This window comes from Salmo salar, chromosome ssa20 (genome assembly GCF_905237065.1).
Source record: "Salmo salar chromosome ssa20, Ssal_v3.1, whole genome shotgun sequence".
NCBI classification, from domain to species: domain Eukaryota; kingdom Metazoa; phylum Chordata; class Actinopteri; order Salmoniformes; family Salmonidae; genus Salmo; species Salmo salar.
In genome coordinates, this window is record NC_059461.1 from 67,126,846 (window position 1) to 67,145,489 (window position 18,644).

An 18,644-nucleotide genomic window follows, 5' to 3' on the forward strand; every position below is an offset into this window, starting at 1 on the left:
AAAGTTTGCTGCTTCAGTGTCTTTAGATATTTTTGTCAGATGTTACTATGGAATACTGAAGTATAATTACAAGCATTTCATAAGTGTCAAAGGCTTTTATTGGCATTACATGAAGTTAATGCAAAGAGTCAATATTTGCAGTGTTGACCCTTCTTTTTCAAGACCTCTGCAATCTGCCCTGGCATGCTGTCAATTAACCTCTGGGCCACATCCTGACTGATGGCAGCCCATTCTTGCATAATCAATGCTTGGAGTTTGTCAGAATTTGTGGGTTTTTGTTTGTCCACCCGCCTCTTGAGGATTGACCACAAGTTCTCAATGGGATTAAGGTCTGGGGAGTTTCCTGGCCATGGACCCAAAATATTGATGTTTTGTTCCCCGAGCCACTTAGTTATCACTTTTGCCTTATGGCAAGGTGCTCCATCATGCTGGAAAAGGCATTGTTCATCACCAAACTGTTCTTGGATGGTTGGGAGAAGTTGCTCTCGGTGGATGTGTTGGTACCATTCTTTATTCATGGCTGTGTTAGGCAAAATTGTGAGTGAGCCCACTCCCTTGGCTGAGAAGCAACCCCACACATGAATGGTCTCAGGATGCTTTACTGTTGGCATGACACAGGACTGATGGTAGCGCTCACCTTGTCTTCTCTGGACAAGCTTTTTTCCGGATGCCTCAAACAATTGGAAAGGGGATTCATCAGAGAAAATGACTTTACCCCAGTCCTCAGCAGTCCAATCCCTGTACCTTTTGCAGAATATCAGTCTGTCCCTGATGTTTTTCCTGGAGAGAAGTGGATGTTTGCTGCCCTTCTTAACACCAGGCCATCCTCCAAAAGTCTTCGCCAAACTGTGCGTGCAGATGCACTCACACCTGCCTGCTGCCATTCATTAGCAAGCTCTGTACTGGTGGTGCCCCGATTCCGCAGCAGAATCAACTTTAGGAGATGGTCCTGGCGCTTGCTGGACTTGCTTTGGTGCCCTGAAGCCTTCTTCACAACAATTGAACCGCTCTCCTTGAAGTTCTTGATGATCCGATAAATGGTTGATTTAGGTGCAATCTTACTGGCAGCAACATCCTTGCCTGTGAAGCCCTTTTTGTGCAAAGCAATGATGACGGCACGTGTTTCCTTGCAGTTAACCATGATTGACAGAGGAAGAACAATGATTCCAATCACCACCCTCCTTTTGAAGCTTCCAGTCTGTTATTTGTACTCAATCAGCATGACAGTGATCTCCAGCCTTGTCCTCATCAACATTCACACCTGTGTTAACGAGAGAATCACTGACATGATGTCAGCTGGTCCTTTTGTGGCAGGGCTGAAATGCAGTGGAATTTTTTTTGTGTGATTCAGTTCATTTGCATGGCAAAGAGGGACTTTGCAATTAATTGCAATTTATCTGATCACTCTTCATAACATTCTGGAGTATATGCAAATTGCCATCATACAAACTGAGGCAGCGGACTTTGTGAAAATTAATATTTGTGTCATTCTCAAAACTTTTGGCCACGACTGTATGTCGTGTAGCCTTAGAAATAAGGTTCATGAAATCAATAACTTACTTACATCAGATAACATTTATACATTGCATTTGTAAAGTATTCAGACCCTTTCCCTTTTTCCACATTTTGTTACATTACAGCCTTATTCTAAAATGAATTAAATTAATGTTTTTCCTCATCAATCTACACACAATAACCCATTATGACAAATCGAAAACAGGTTTTTAGAAATTTTAGCAAATGTATTAAAAATGAAATACCTTATTTACGTTAGTATTCAGACCCTTTGCTATCATTTTACATTTTAGTCATTTAGCAGACGCTCTTATCCAGAGCAACTTACAGTAGTGAATACATACATTTCATTTTCATTTCATGCATTTTTTTTGTTTTGTTTTTGTACTGGCCCCCCGTGGGAATTGAACCCACAACCCGGCGTTGCACACACCATGCTCTACCAACTGAGCCACAGGGGAGACTCGAAATTGAGCTCAGGCACACCCTGTTTCCATTGATCATCCTTGAGATGTTTCTACAACTTGATTGGAGTCCACCTGTGGTAAATTCAATTGATTGGACATGATTTGGAAAGGCACATACTTGTCTATATAAGGGCCCACAGTTGACAGTGCATGTTAGAGCAAAAACCAAGCCATGAGGTTGAAGGAATTGTCCATAGAGCTCCGAGACAGGATTGTGTCGAGGCACAGATCTGGGGAAGGGCACCAAAACATTAATGCAACATTGAAGGTCCCCAAGAACACAGTGGCCTCCATCATTCTTAAATGGAAGAAGTTCAGAACCACCAAGACTCTTCCTAGATCCCGCTGCCCAGCCAAGCTGAGCAATCGGGGAAGATGGGCCATGGTTACTCTGACAGAGCTCCAGAGTTCCTCTGTGAAGAACCTTTCAGATGGACAACCATCTCTGCAGCGCTCCACCAATCAGTCCTTTATGGTAGAGTGGCCAGACAGATGCAACTCCTCAGTAAAAGGCACATGACAGCCCACTTGGAGTTTGCCAAAGGGCACCTAAAGGACTCTCAGACCATGAGAAACAAGATTCTCTGGTCTGATGAAACCAAGATTGAACTCTTTGGCCTGAATGCCAACAGTCACATCTGGAGGAATCCTGGCACCATCCCTACAGTGAAGCATGGTGGTGGCAGCATCATGCTGTGGGGTTGTTTTTCAGCAGCAGGTACTGGGAGACTAGTCAGGATGGGGGAAAGATGAACAGTGCAAAGTACAGAGGGATCCTTTGATGAAAACCTGCTCCAGAGCGCTCAGGATCTCAGACTGGGGAGAAGCCCGAACTTGAACCCATTCGAAGATCTCTGGAGAGACCTGAAATGACTGCAGCGATGCTCCCCATTCAACCTGACAGGGCTTGAGAGGATCTGCAGAGAAGAATGGGAGAAACTCCCCAAATACAGGTGTGCCAAAATTGTAGCGTCATACGCAAGAAGACTGTAATTGCTGCCAAAAGTGCTTCAACTGAGTAAAGGGTCTGAGTACTTACAGTTGAAGTCAGAAGTTTCATACACTTATGTTGGAGTCATTAAAACTCGTATTTCAACCACTCCACAAATTTCTTGTTAACAAACTATAGTTTTGGCAAGTCGTTTAGGACATCTACTTTGTGCATGACACAAGTAATTTTTTGAGTCAAGATTTGACCTCCACAAGTCTGATTCATCCATTGGAGCAATTTCCAAACGCCTGACAGTACCACATTCATCTGTACAAACAATAGTACGCAAGAATAAACACCATGGGACCACGCAGCCATCATACCACTCAGGAAAGAGATGTGTTCTGTCTCCTAGAGATGAACGTACTTTGGTGCAGAAAGTGCAAATCAATCCCAGAACAACAGCAAAGGACCTTGTGAAGATGCTAGAGGAAATAGGTACAAAAGTATCTAAATCCACAGTAAAACAAGTCCTATATTGACATAACCTGAAATGCCACTAAGCAAGGAAGAAGCCATGGCTCCAATACCGCCATAAAAAAGCCAGACTACGGTTTGTGGACAAATATCGTACTTTTTGGAGAAATGTCCTCTAGTCTGATGAAACTAAAATAGAACTGTTTGGCCATCATGACCATCGTTATGTTTGGAGGAAAAGGGGGTATTGGAGTGGCCATCACCAAGCCCTGACCTCAATCCCATTGAAAATTTGTGGGCAGAACTGAAAAAGCGTGTGTGAGCAAGGAGGCCTACAAACCTGACTCAGTTACACCAGCTCTGTCAGGAGGAATGGGCCAAAATTCACCCAACTTATTGTGGGAAGCTTGTGGAAGGATACCCGAAACGTTTGACCCAAGTCAAACAATTTAAAGGCAATGACCCACTGGGAATGTGATGAAAGAAATAAAAGCTGAAATAAATCATTCTCTGTACTATTATTCTGACATTTCACATTCTTAAAATAATGTGGTGATCCTATCTGACCAAAGACAGGGAATTTTTACTAGCATTAAATGTCAGGAATTGTGAAAAACTGAGTTTAAATGTATTTGGTTAAGGTGTATGTAAACTTCCGACTTCAACTGTATGCGTCAGCAACCACAGCTAATGAAGTCACTGAAACCCTTAACAAAGAGTTGCAGTCAGTTTTGGAATGGATAGCCAGTAATAATTTGTTCCTGAACATCTCTAAAACTAAGAGCACTGTATTTGGTACAAATCATTCCCTAAGTTCTAGACCTCAGCTGAATCTGGTAATGAATGGTGTGGCTGTTGAACAAGTTGAGGAGACTAAATTACTTGGTGTTACCTTCGATTGTAAGCTGTCATGGTCAAAACATATTGATTCATTGGTTGTAAAGATGGGGAGAAGTCTGTCTGTAATAAAGAGATGCTCTGCTTTTTTGACACCACACTCCACAAAATCAAATCAAATCAAATTTATTCATATAGCCCTTCGTACATCAGCTGATATCTCAAAGTGCTGTACAGAAACCCAGCCTAAAACCTCAAACAGCAAGAAATGCATGTGAAAGAAGCACGGTGGCTAGGAAAAACTCCCTAGGAAAAACTCCCTAGAAAGGCCAAAAATCTAGGAAGAAACCTAGAGAGGAACCAGGCTATGAGGGGTGGCCAGTCCTCTTCTGGCTGTGCAGGGTGGATATTATAACAGAACATGGTCAAGATGTTAAAATGTTCATAAATGACCAGCATGGTCAAATAATAATAATCATAGTAGTTGTCGAGGGTGCAACAAGCACGTCCGGTGAACAGGTCAGGGTTCCATAGCCGCAGGCAGAACAGTTGAAACTGGAGCAGCAGCACGGCCAGGTGGACTGGGGACAGCAAGGAGTCATCATACCAGGTAGTCCTGAGGCATGTTCCTAGGGCTCAGGTCCTCCGAGAGAAAGACAGAAAGAGAGAGAGAATTAGAGAGAGCATATTTAAATTCACACAGGACACCGGATAAGACAAGAGAAATACTCCAGATGTAACAGACTTAGTTAAGCTGCAGCTGGCCCAGAACAGAACGGCACGTATTCTCTTCATTGTAATCAGGGGGCTAATATTAGTACTATGCACGCCAGTTTCTCTTGGCCAAGAGTTGAGGAAAGACTGCGTCACTTCTTGTTTTTATAAGAAACATTCACGTGTTGAAAATTCCAAATTGCTGGCATAGTCAACTTACACACAGCACTGACATTCACACTTATGCCACCAGGGGTCTTTTCACAGTCCCCAGGTACAGAACAAATTGAAGGAAATGTACATTATTATACAGAGCCATGAGTGTATGGAACTCCCTTCCATCTTATATAGCACAAGTTAACAGCAAACCTGGTTTAAAAAAACAGAAAGCAACACCACGGCACTACGCCTCTCCCCATGTGACCTACTTGATGTGTATATGTACTGACATGTACACTATCATTCAAAAGTTTGGGGTCACTTATAAATGTCCTTGTTTTTGAAAGAACATTTAAAGAAATGTGACAAATTGATCAGAAATACAGTGTAGACATTGTTAATGTTGTAAATTACTACTTTTATGGAATATCTACGTAGGCGTACAGAGGCCCATTATTAGCAACCATCACTCCTCTGTCCAATGGCTCGTTGTGTTCGCTCAACTGGAAGCTTCATTAAATAGTATCTGCAAAACACCAATCTCAACGTCAACAGTGAAGAGGTGACTACGGGATGCTGGCCTTCTAGGCAGAGTTCCTCTGTCCTGTGTCTGTGTTCTTTGCAACTCTGCGTAGAAGGCCAGCATCCTGGAGTCGCCTCTTTGCTGTGTGTCAAAGAAGCATGGCTGGCGCATGGCTCTCGTCCTTCACCTCTCCCGAGTCCGTATGGGAGTTGGAGCGATGGGACAAGACTGTAACTACCAATTAGGGGTAAACAAAAGGATTCCTAATGGTTTCTTCGGGCTATCTCCATAGGATAGGACCCTTCTTCAGAGGGTTCTTTTATGGGGACAGCCGAAGAGCACTTTCTTTTCTAAGAGTGTAGACAAATAATGTCACTGGAGTTATAATTGATCATATCTGCCAAGTGATGTCAGACAATGTGACATTCCCTCCCTCTAGGAAAATCCCCAGTCATTTAGGAAATCTCATCAGCTATATGGCCAAATGGTCTGATACTGACACGATCTAAGGCAAGTTTAACTATGGAGGTACATATGAAACCAAAGTTTATTGGTCACGTACACAGATTTGCGGATGTTATCGCAGGTGTAGTGACATGCTTATGTTTCTAGTAACAGTGCAGAAACATAAGCCTTTCACTTCCTCTGCAAATCTGTGTACGTGACCAATAAACTTTGATTTGATATATACTGTAGCTCCATAGTAATAAATCAAAGTGTATTGGTCGTGTGCAGAGATTTGCAGATGTTATCGCAGGTAACAGGTTCTTTTGAAAAACATTATAAGGGAACTTGATAACAGCTTGAAAACAAGGGTCTCTATTCAATCAGATCTGCTTTAACCAACATCTATGGCGAGTTTTTGGCCGGTGTCGGAGGTGGAAATACATGCTGTCAAATACATCAGCAGCTCCTGGCATTATACCTAGGCTGAAAGAAATCCTCATTATTTCGTTGAATGATTTTTCCATTTGAGCGTAATTATTTCTATATAGCCAACACTTTCTCGTTTTGAACTTCTAACACGAGTGGCGGTTGTGGCTTTACAACGATGATCAAGAGCAGCTCCAACGCAGTTACACCTCCTGACACCGCCGAAACATTAGCTATGCAGGTGTCGGCTATCTCCGGTTAACTTTTGATCTGATTGAATCTAGGCCTTCGGTGTGTTTCACAGGACAGGACACTCTAGTTGCAATGACCACACAGTCTAAAAAAATATATACAAAAATATGCACGTTATGGGTTGCATTATTAGAATAATCCAATTGAGGACTTTGGCTTTACGAATCCATTTAATTGATTTGGAAGTCATTCTTCCCAAGGACACATGACCAGTAATGCTGTAAGTGAATGCTGATACACTAAACAGTTACACACATCAGGCTAGACACTCACCTTTACTGCAAGGTAGAGGACAGACTACTCATGTTTTCTACTACATTAAATGTGTACTGTCTGTGGGTGTGTGCCAGTGGGACAGATTACTGTCCACATTGAGACAAAAGTTCATAGAGAATCACCAACGCATATAACCTGCAATTAACTCGCTTTGCTGAAAACCTCCTGTGAACAGAAAACAAATCAACAAATCCCCCTTGGATTATGCTTGATCGCCACGCATGGTGTTTCTATAGTGAAAGGGGCTTTGGGAGTCTCATAATGGATTGTTAGGATCTCTTTAGGGTGATGCCCCCCTTTCAAGCCCTTCCCTATGGATGGAACAACTGATTCCTCTCTCTGCAGGGAGTAAATCCCTTGGTGAGAGATGGGGTTTGTATGGGGCAGAGTTGGTGCAATACTATGGGGTGGTGGCAGCATTAGGCCTGAGGCAATACAGAGAGAGAACATTAGCCCTCCCCCTCTCGTCTCTCTATCATTCACACTCAGTCACTCAGACAGCCCAAGAGGTGGTAATGGGGATACATGGGGATGTCGATTCTCTAAAGGGGGATGTGGAACAGAACATTTAACCCCTTTTACAACCCAAATAACCACAACTACTATGCGTTAGACCAGAGGCCCGAGCTGCCCTAGGAATGCCCAACTTAATACACACTTACACAATAAACATTATGACTACTACGTATGAATACTGGCTATAGGGGCGTTAAAACATTTCATACCACATTGGATATACCACGACCTCCATACAGGTCAATTAATTGGCCAAGCTTAACTTTCCATTTAGAAATTAAAATACAGAGAATTCATGGAGGGCTGTCTAATCTTCCACTTCTTAAGTGAGTAACCTTTATCTCAATTGAATTAAACCAGCTTTAGCAGCTCTTCTTGGCATTGGCTGCTCTGTGCTGAACACAAACATTAGATTCTGAGCATATACAGTACAGAGAAGTTACATGAATGGGCTGAACCCCTCTTTTCATTGATCTGAACACAATCACCTTTCTATGTGTTTACAGCCTTTTTACAGCTGTTTTATTAGGCTGACCAACATAATGGACAGCTGCTTCTCTACTGAAAGACAAATGGGAGATTTATACTGAACAAAAATATAAACACAACATGTAAAGAGTCGGTCCGATTTTTCATAGACTGAAATGAAAGATCCCAGAAATGCTCCATATGCACAAAAAGCTTATTTTTCTCAAATTTTGTGCACAAATTGGTTTATATCCCTGTTAGTGAGCATTACTCCTTTGCCAAGATAATCCATCCACCTGACAGGTGTGGCATGTGAAGAATCTGATTAAACAGCATGATCATTACACAGGTGCACCTTGTGCTGGGGACAATAAAAGGCCACTCTGAAATGTGCAGTTTTGTCACACATAATACCACAGATGTCTCAAGTTTTGAGGGAGCGTGCAATTGGCATGCTGACTGCAGGAATGACCACCAGAGCTGTTGCCAGAGAATTGTATGTTAATTTCTCTATCATAAGCCGCCTCCAACATCACTTTAGAGAATTTGGCAGTATGTCCAACCAGCCTCACAACCGCAGACCACGTGTTACCACGCCAGCCCAGGACCTCCAAATTCCGCTTCTTCACCTGCGGGATCGTCTGAGGGGGTGCTGAGGAGTATTTCTGTCTGTAATAAAAACCCTTTTGTGGGGAAAAACTCATTCTGATTGGCTGGGCCTGGCTCCCCAGCTCCTCAACGTAACCAAGACTAAGGAGATGATTGTGGACTACAAGAAAAGGAGGACCGAGCACGCCCCCATTCTCATCAACGGGGCTGTAGTGGAGCAAGTTGAGAGCTTCAAGTTCCTTGGTGTCCACATCAACAACAAACTAGAATGATCCAAACACATCAAGACAGTCGTGAAGAGGGCACGACAAAGCCTATTCCCCCTCAGGAAACTAAAAACATTTGGCATGGGTCCTGAGATCCTCAAAAGGTTCTACAGCTACAACATCGAGAGCATCCTGACTGGTTGCATCACTGCCTGGTACGGCAATTGCTCGGCCTCTGGCCGCAAGGCACTACAGAGGGTAGTGCGTATGGCCCAGTACATCACTGGGGCTAAGCTGCCTGCCATCCAGGACCTCTACACCAGGCAGTGTCAGAGGAAGGCCCTAAAAATCGTCAAAGACCCCGGCCACCCCAGTCATAGACTGTTCTCTCTACTACCGCATGGCAAGCGGTACCGGAGTGCCAAGTCTACGACAAAAAGGCTTCTCAACAGTTTTTACCCCCAAGCCATAAGACTCCTGAACAGGTAATCAAATGGCTACCCGGACTATTTGCATTGTGTGCCCCCCCCAACCGCCCACCCCCCGACCCCTCTTTTTACGCTGCTGCTACTCTCTGTTTATCTTATATGCATAGTCACTTTAACTATACATTCATGTACATACTACCTCAATTGGGCCGACCAACCAGTGCTCTCGCACATTGGCTAACCGGGCTATCTGCATTGTGTCCTGCCACCCACCACCCGCCAACCCCTCTTTTACGCTACTGCATCATATATCCCTAGTCACTTTAACCATATCTACATGTACATACTACCTCAATCAGCCTGACTAACCTGTATGTAGCCTCGCTACTTTTATAGCCTCGCTACTGTATATAGCCTATCTTTTTACTGTTGTTTTATTTCTTTACTTACCTATTGTTCACCTAACACCTTTTTTGCACTATTGGCTAGAGCCTGTAAGTAAGCATTTCACTGTAAAGTCTACACCTGTTGTATTTGGCTTACGTGACAAATAAACTTTGATTTGATTTATGCCACCCCAGGCCCACCCATCGCTGCACCCTTGTCCAGTCTTGTGAAATCCATTGATTACAGCCTAATTTATTTATTTCAATTGACTGATTTCCTTATATGAACTGTAACTCAGTAAAGTCTTTGAAATTCTTGCATGTTGTGGTTATATTTTTGTTCAGCATATTTTGATATCTTTGTCTACCTATTATTGCACATTGTACAATTAAGAGTAGAAATCCAGAAAACAAAGATGTACTGTCTTCAGACCTACTGCCCTCGAGTCCATGTCCTCTGGCTCTAGTCATCCCTGTTACTTACCAACAGTGGAAAATACCATCAACTATCACTCGTTACTGTAATGGTAATCTCATTAAGGCTCCTAATTTCCTGATTTGATTTAGTGCACAATGAGCAACAGGAGTGTGAACAACAGGTGGAATTATAGGTAGTGTTGCCAGAGTCTCTCATTCAGCTATGTTATAAAGAGTGACATGATTCAATGAGGCACAGGGATAAACCACCATTGAAATCAGTTCGCTGTGATGGAGCAGGAATAAGAAGGAAAGGAGAGAGTTGTTTTTCTATTGTTATTTAATTTATTTATTGAACCTTTATTGAACCATTTCAAGTAGCTCAGGTAATTTATAAAACTCAACCATAAAACCCAGCCATACACATCAGGTCCTCAAAGCTAGGGACTGCAAACTCAGTTGCACTTTTACATTATGTACACTATATAAAAAAGTATGTGGACTCCCCTTCAAATGAGTAGACAAACATTGGCAATAGAATGGCCTTGCTGAAGAGCTCAGTAACTTTCAACGTGGTGCCGTCATCAGATCCCACCTTTCCAACAAGTCAGTTCATCAAATTTTTGCCCTGCAAGAGCTGCCCGGGTCATCTGTAAGCGTTGTCATTGTGAAGTGGAAATGTCTAGGAGCAACCGCGGCTCAGCCGCAAAGTGGTAGGCCACACAAGCTCACAGAACGTGACCACCGAGTGCTGAAATGTGTAAAAACCCTCACTACCGAGTTCCAAACTGCCTCTGGAAGCAACATCAGCACAAGAACTGTTCGTCGGGAGCTTCATGAAATGGGTTTCCATGGCCGAGCAGCCACAGACAAGCCTAAGATCACCATGTGCAATGCCAAGTGTCGGCTAGAGCGGTGTAAAGCTCGCCGCCATAGGATTCTGGATCAGTGGAAACGCGTTCTCTGGAGTAAGGAATCATGCTTCACCATCAGGCAGTCCGGAGGACAAATCTGGGTTTGGCAGATGCCAGGAGAACGCTACCTGCCCTGATGCCGAGTGCCAACTGTAAAGTTTGGTGGGGGAGAAATAATGGTTCGGGCTAGGCCCCTTAGTTCCAGGCTATAAGTCAGGCTGGTTCCCAGACTTTCCCTCTACAAGATCAGCAGCAGACTCCATCAACTACCATCCTCTGACCAGCTCTCTCTACTCAAGCCATGAACTGACCAGCCCTCTCTTCGGAGGATGCAGCTTTCAAAGACTTGGCCTCTACTGATTGACCTGTCATGATATATTGCTTGCTTTTTTTGCTCTTGAAGCGCTTTGAGATTTTATGAAAAGCACTATAGAAACGTAATAAATTATTTACTAGATGTTATAAAAGCAGATTTATGTTAAGTGAGATTCCTGGAGAACCAGCTCACACATCAGCCCTCTGATCTCACATCCCCTCAGCCTTGTGTGAACCCATACTAGCCCACACGGCAATAAATACACACGTTCATTTGTCCTTACTGTACACTGTTTGGTACCCAGATGAATTCAGTGTGACTAGAATAGTATTGCACAGAAATTGCCCTCAAATTACACAGCTCTGGCACACTGTCCCTAATGCCGACTAACCAATAAGGCAACTAAACTCAGCAAAAAAAGTAACGTCCTCTCACTGTCAACTGTGTTTATTTTCAGCAAACTTAACATGTGTAAATATTTGTATGAATATGAGATTCAACAACTGAGACATAAACTGAACAAGTTCCACAGACATGTGACTAACAGAAATGGAAAAATGTGTCCCTGAACAAAGGGGGGTTAAAATCAAAAGTAACAGTCATTGCAACTGGTGGCCACACCAGATACTAAGTACTGCAGTGAATCTCCTCCTCATGGACTGTACCAGATTTGCCAGTTCCTGCTGTGAGATGTTACCCCACTCTTCCACCAAGGCACCTGCAAGTTCCCGGACATTTCTGGGGGGAATGGCCCTAGCCCTCACCCTCCGATCCAACAGGTCCTAGACGTGCTCAATGGGATTGAGATCCGTGCTCTTCGCTGGCCATGGCAGGGCACTGATATTCCTGTCTTGCAGGAAATCACGCACAGAACGAGCAGTATGGCTGGTGGCATTGTCATGCTGGAGGGTCATGTCAGGATGAGCCTGCAGGAAGGGTACCACATGACGGAGGAGGATGTCTTCCCTGTAACGCACAGCGTTGAGATTGCCTGCAATGACAACAAGCTCAGTCCGATGATGCTGTGACACATCGCCCCAGACCATGACGGACCCTCCACCTCCAAATCGATCCCGCTCCAGAGTACAGGCCTTGGTGTAACGCTCATTCCTTCGACGATAAACGCGAATCCGACCATCACCCCTGGTGAGACAAAACCGCAACCCGTCAGTGAAGAGCACTTTTTGCCAGTCCTGTCTGGTGCAGCGACGGTGGGTTTGTGCCCATAGGCGACGTTGTTGCCGGTGATGTCTGGTGAGGACCTGTCTTACAACAGGGCTACAAGCCCTCATTCCAGCCTCTCTCAGACTACTGCGGACAGTCTGAGCACAGGCCTCCTAATTGTCCCTAGAATTTCTAAGCAAACAGCTGGTTCTCCTATAGAGAACCATTTTTATGGAATGGTCTGCCTACCCATGTGAGAGACGCAGACTCGGTCTCAACCTTTAAGTCTTTACTGAAGACTCATCTCTTCAGTAGGTCCTATGATTGAGTGTAGTCTGGCCCAGGAGTGTGAAGGTGAACGGAAAGGCACTGGAGCAACGAACCGCCCTTGCTGTCTCTGCCTGGCCGGTTCCCCTCTCTCCACTGGGATTCTCTGCCTCAAACCCTATTACAGGGGCTGAGTCACTGGCTTACTGGTGCTCTTCCATGCCGTCCCTAGGAGGGGTACGTCACTTGAGTGGGTTGAGTCACTGGTGTGGTCTTCCTGTCTGGGTTGGCACCCCCTCTTGGGTTGTGCCTTGGCGGAGATCTTTGTGGGCTATACTCGGCCTTGTCTCAGGATGGTAAGTTGGTGATTGAAGTTATCCCTCTAGTGGTGTGGGGGCTGTGCTTTGGCAAAGTGGGTGGGGTTATATCCTGCCTGTTTGGCCCTGTCCGGGGGTATCATCGGATGGGGCCACAGTGTCTCCTGACCCCTCCTGTCTCAGCCTCCAGTATTTATGCTGCAGTAGTTTATGTGTCGGGGGGCTAGGGTCAGTCTGTTATAACTGGAGTATTTCTCCTGTCTTATCCGGTGTCCTGTGGGAATTTAAGTATGCTCTCTCTAATTTTCTTTCTCTCTCTCTCTCTCTCTCTCTTGGAGGACCTGAGCCCTAGGACCATGCCTCAGGACTACCTGGCATGATAACTTCTTGCTGTCCCCAGTCCACCTGGCCGTGCTGCTGCTCCAGTTTCAACTGTACTACCTCCGGCTATGGAACCCTGACCTGTTCACCGGACGCGCTACCTGTCCCAGACCTGCTATTTTCAACTCTCTAGAGACAGCAGGAGCGGTAGAGACACTCTCAATGATCGGCTATGAAAAGCCAATTGATATTTACTTCTGAGGTGCTGACCTGTTGTACCCTCAACAACTACTGTAATTATTATTATTTGACCATTCTGGTCATTTATGAATATCTTGGCCATGTTCTGTTATAATCTCTACCTGGCACAGCCATAAGAGGACAGGCCACCCCTCATAGCCTGGTTCCTCTCTAGGTTTCTTCCTAGGTTTTGGCCTTTCTAGGGAGTTTCCTAGCCACCGTGCTTCTACACCGGCATTGCTTGCTGTTTGGGGTTTTAGGCTGGGTTTCTGTACAGCACTTTGAGATACCAGCTGATGTAAGAAGGCTATATAAATACATTTGATTTGGAGGGACTGTGCGTTCCTGGTGTAACTCGGGCAGTTGTTGCCATCCTGTACCTGTCCCGCAGGTGTGATGTTCGAATGTACCGATACTGTGCAGGTGTTGTTACACGTGGTCTGCCACTGAGAGGACGATCAGCTGTCTGTCCTGTAGCGCTGTCTTAGGCATCTCACAGTAGACATTGCAATTTATTGCCCTGCCTCCTTGCAGCATGCCTAAGGCACGTTCACACAGATCAGCAGGGACCCTGGGCATCTTGCGTTTGTTTTTCCAGTCAGTAGAAGAGCCTCTTTAGTGTCCTAAGTTTTCATAACTGTGACCTTAACTGCCTACCGTCTGTAAGCTGTTAGTGTCTTAACCGTTCCACAGGTGCATGTTCATTAATTGTTCATGGTTCATTGAACAAGCATGGGCAACAGTGTTTAAACCCTTAACAATGAAGATCTGTGAAGTTATTTGGATTTTTATGAATTATCTTCAAAAGACAGGGTCCTGAAAAAGGGAAGGTTTCTTCCCCCCCCCCCCAAGTTTAGCTACCCTTCCAATGGGATCCCATTAGACTGAAAATAAGGCAGTGATTGGATGAGGCTTTGGGATGAGATGTTCTTAGTTAGCCAATTCCACTTTAACCGACCTGCCAAATCCCTTTAGCTGGGGTAGGGGCTAAATGAGGGTAACCCTAAACCTGTGGTCCATTAAGGATCCATCTGAAACCCACCCATTGCCCAGTCAATCCCTAAAACAGCTCATTAACATGCCAATCCAACTCATCCAGCAGTGAGGGAGTGGCTAACAAGGAAAGCGGTAACATTTTCATTAACTATGATATATTTAAAAGCAAGGGTTAGAATTATGTACATGTAGAAAACGCTCCATTCCCCAACACGGCAAACAATGTTTTCATAAGAGACCAATAAAAATTATAGGTAGACGCACTTTATTCCTAAAACAGAAGCTGCGGCACACATGTATATGTACACACACACACACACACACACACACACACACATATATATATACACACACACACAAAATTCTCTAAATCTGTCATATAAAATATATATAATCTGACAATCTGTACCTCACATCCCATTTAACTGAATGCATTGAATTACTGTGCAACAGACTCTGCCACTATAGCTGAGCTGTAAGTCCTGTCCACTCAAAAGGAAGGGATATAAATGCCCAGCCTACCTATCTGTACATCAGGGGAATTCAAATGTAAATACCCTTTAAAAAAAAAAAAAAACTCTAAAAGCAGCCTACAGCAAATGCAGTTTACAGTTTTGTAATTCAAAAAAAAAAGTGATTACATTTTAAACCAATTCCTTTTAAAGTGAGATGGCAATACACACCATCAGATGTTTTATATATAAAAGATAAAGAAATAAAAAATGACAAATTTAAACTTACAATAAATAATATATATGCAGGCATTTCAATAAGCTAACATTTTATCAGAAGATTGAACTCTAAGATAATTAAAAAGACAAATTATTCTCCTTTATGAAAAGTCTCTTATCCAAAATGATAAAATGGACACTTGGCATTTGATTGATAGGACACCTCCAGTGCTGCCATGGAGACGCTGGCTGGGGGAGATTCCTTATGGCCATGCCCTCACCCTGAAGTGTTGAGGGTCCATCCACTCCAGGAAACCCCCTCCCATTAGTTTCATGATGAGCTCCATAGATTCCACTTGATATCCTTATTCAAAGCATGTTCATGATAAAGTTGTACATCTGATTGAGCACCACAAAGTGAACAGGGAGACAGGATCTCCGGTCTTGAGTGGCAGGGTCACACGTCAGCCAGGAGAGGGCATTGTACTGCTCCAGCACAAACCTGTCAGGGGCAGAGAACACATCACTATGTATAACTAACTATACATTCAATTCCCCTATATTTCCTAATAAACCTATGCTCTGCCTATCAAATCAGTGTATTTCCCATTTATGTTATTTCATATGGCTTCCATTCCATATTGAGCAGTGTACCTGAGCACGTCTGAGGTGTGGTTGGAGTCCAGAGGGTGGGAGTGTTTGCTGTGGAGAAGCTCATCTGATTGGACCGAGGACACGTGCAGGTGCAGGGAGGCCTGGGGAGTGACGACAGACAAGAGGTCAGCTAGATTAACACAAACGTCACACCAGTTAGATTAGAAAAGGGAAACATTCAAATGACAAGTACGCATTTAAGTAAAGCATAAAAGTGCTGCTGAGTTTTAGGACCAGTGAAGAACAAACGCCTTTGGGAGCAGAGTGAGTGGTAGGTTAACTGTCAGATAAGCAGTAGGTAGGTACAGTACCAGTCAAAAGTAAGGACACACCTACTCATTCAAGGATTTTTCTTAATTTTTACTATTTTCTACATTGTAGAATAATAGTGAAGACATCAAAACTATGAAATAACACATATGGAATAATGCAGTAACCAACAAAAAAAAGTTAAGAATCTCAAATACAAACTATATTGTTTTACAAAGTAGCCACTTTTGCCTTGAAAGGTTTGTACACTCTTGGCATTCCCTCAACTATCTTCATGAGGTAGTCACCTGGAACCCATTTCAATTAGCAGGTGTGCCTTGTTAACCTAATTTGTGGAATTTCTTTCCATCTTAATGCGTTTGAGACAATCAGTTGTGTTGTAGGGGTGCAAAACAGAAGATGATCTTTTACCAAATAGGGCTATATAAGACCAAATAAGTCCTTATTATGGCAAGAACAGCTCAAATAAGCAAAGAGAAACAGCAGTCCATCATTACATTAAGACATGAAGATCAGTCAATCCGGGAAAATGTAAAGAATTTTGAAAGTTTCTTCAAGTGCAGTCGCAAAAACCATCAAACTCTATGATGAAACTGGCTCTCATGAGGCCCGCCACAGGAAGAAGACCCAGAGTTACCTACCCAGAGTTACCTCTGCTGCAGAGGATAATTTCATTAGCGTTAACTGCATCTAAGAAAGCAGCTCAAATGCTTCAGAGTTAAAGTAACAGACATCAACTGTTCAGAGGAGACTACGTGAAATCAGGCCTTCATGGTCAAATCACTGCAAAGAAACCAGTACTAAAAGCCACCAATAAGAAGGAGACTTGCTTGGGCCAAGAAACACAATGGACATTAGACTGGTGGAAATCTGTCCTTTGGTCTGATGAGTCCAAATTTGAGATTTTTGGTTTCAACCGCCGTGTCTTTGTGAAACGCAGAGTAGGTGAACGGATGATCCCCGCATATGTAGCTCCCACCGTGAAGCATGGAGGTGGTGTGATGGTGCTTTGCTGGTGACACTGTTGGTGATTTATTTAGAATTCAAGGCACACTTAACCAGCATGGCTACCACAGCATTCTGCAGCGATACGCCATCCCATCTGGTTTGCGCTTAGTGGGACTATCATTTATTTTTCAACAGGACAATGACCCAAAACACACCTCCAGGCTGTGTAAGGGCTATTTCACCAAGAAGGAGAGTGATGGACTGCTACATCAGATGACCTGGCCTCCACAAATCACCTAAACCTCAACCCAATTGAGATGGTTTGGGATGAGTTGGACCATAGAGTGAAGGAAAAGCAGCCAACATGTGCTCAGTACATGTGGGAACTCTTTCAAGACTGTTGGAAAAGCATTCCAGGTGAAGCTGGTTGAGAGAATGCCAAGAGTGTGCAAAGCAGTCATCAAGGCAAAGGGTGGCAACTTTGAAGAATCTCAAATATATTTAGATTTGTTAGCACTTTTTTGGTTGTGTGTTATTTAATAGTTGATGTCTTCACTATTATTCTACAATGTAGAAAATAGTAAAAAAAACCAAAAAAATTGGGAAAACCCTGGAATGAGTAGGTGTGTTCAAACATTTGACTGGTACTGTAGGTACCTTGAGGAACAGTGGGCACTGGTTCTGTGCCTGGGGGCAGGCTGACCAGAACCAGTCAGGCAGGGGGCCAGCCTTGGCTGTGGAGATTAAGTAGCCTAGGGCCATAGGCTGCTGCAAGATGTTCAAGGCCTCCTCGTGGGACTCCATACGATCTGTGCTCTGGCCCTGGAACACACCGGGACATAGGTTGACAACAATACTTATTCAAACTTCATTTACCAGCAGTCAGGTAGGCATCCGCCTGCTGGTAATGTTGTGGAGGGGCAGAGGGGCTTACCTTGCTGCCGTCTCCCCCCTGGTGATAGTGTCCACCGGGGGAGTGAACGGGGGAGGTGGTGGGGGAGTTGGGCAGGATGTTGATGAGATCAGGGTCCACCATATCATTATCAAACAGGTCAAAGATGCCCATCCCATCTGAACCATCTATGAAGAGGGATAAACAAAAGGGTCATTCAATACTATGTCCCATTAGCTCAGACAGAGAGCTGCTCCTTCTCCCTGTTTCAGTAACATCGCCGAGTGGAGCCAGACTACAGCCAGAACCAAGAAACGCATCAACATTTACAGTGTGTGTGTGTGTGTGTGTGTGTGTGACTGACCAGGGTTGATGGGGTTGAAGGCGATGTCTAAGTTCTGTTCGGTGGTGGCGTTGTTGACCTGCACCATGGCCGAGGTGGGGAACACCAGGATGTGGGTGCAGGATGTGTCCTGAGGAGTGCTCAGCTGGGACGTCTGCATGTTCAGAGTGGTGCTGCGGCCGAACACTGAGCCTGTCGACACAGAGTCTACACACAGCAGAGAGAAGGGTTAACACGATACAGACATCACCAAAACATTTCAGAAAATTCAGTGGAC

The 18,644-nt window shown here is 44.2% G+C and overlaps 1 protein-coding gene across 1 annotated transcript in view; it reads right to left on the bottom strand.

Annotated features, from left to right (window-relative positions):
• Positions 1–14,837: 14,837 nt before the first annotated feature.
• LOC106581132 (mediator of RNA polymerase II transcription subunit 13-like) overlaps positions 14,838–18,644 on the bottom strand; it is a 31,887-nt gene continuing 28,080 nt past the window's right edge. Inside the window, exons 26-30 of the mRNA XM_014162953.2 lie at positions 18,389–18,574; positions 18,067–18,212; positions 17,790–17,954; positions 15,915–16,015; positions 14,838–15,762 (exon numbers count right to left, since the gene is read on the bottom strand). Of these exons, the coding sequence (XP_014018428.2) occupies positions 15,630–15,762; positions 15,915–16,015; positions 17,790–17,954; positions 18,067–18,212; positions 18,389–18,574 (731 nt within the window). The 3' untranslated portion in view covers positions 14,838–15,629. The remainder of the gene's footprint in view (positions 15,763–15,914; positions 16,016–17,789; positions 17,955–18,066; positions 18,213–18,388; positions 18,575–18,644) is intronic.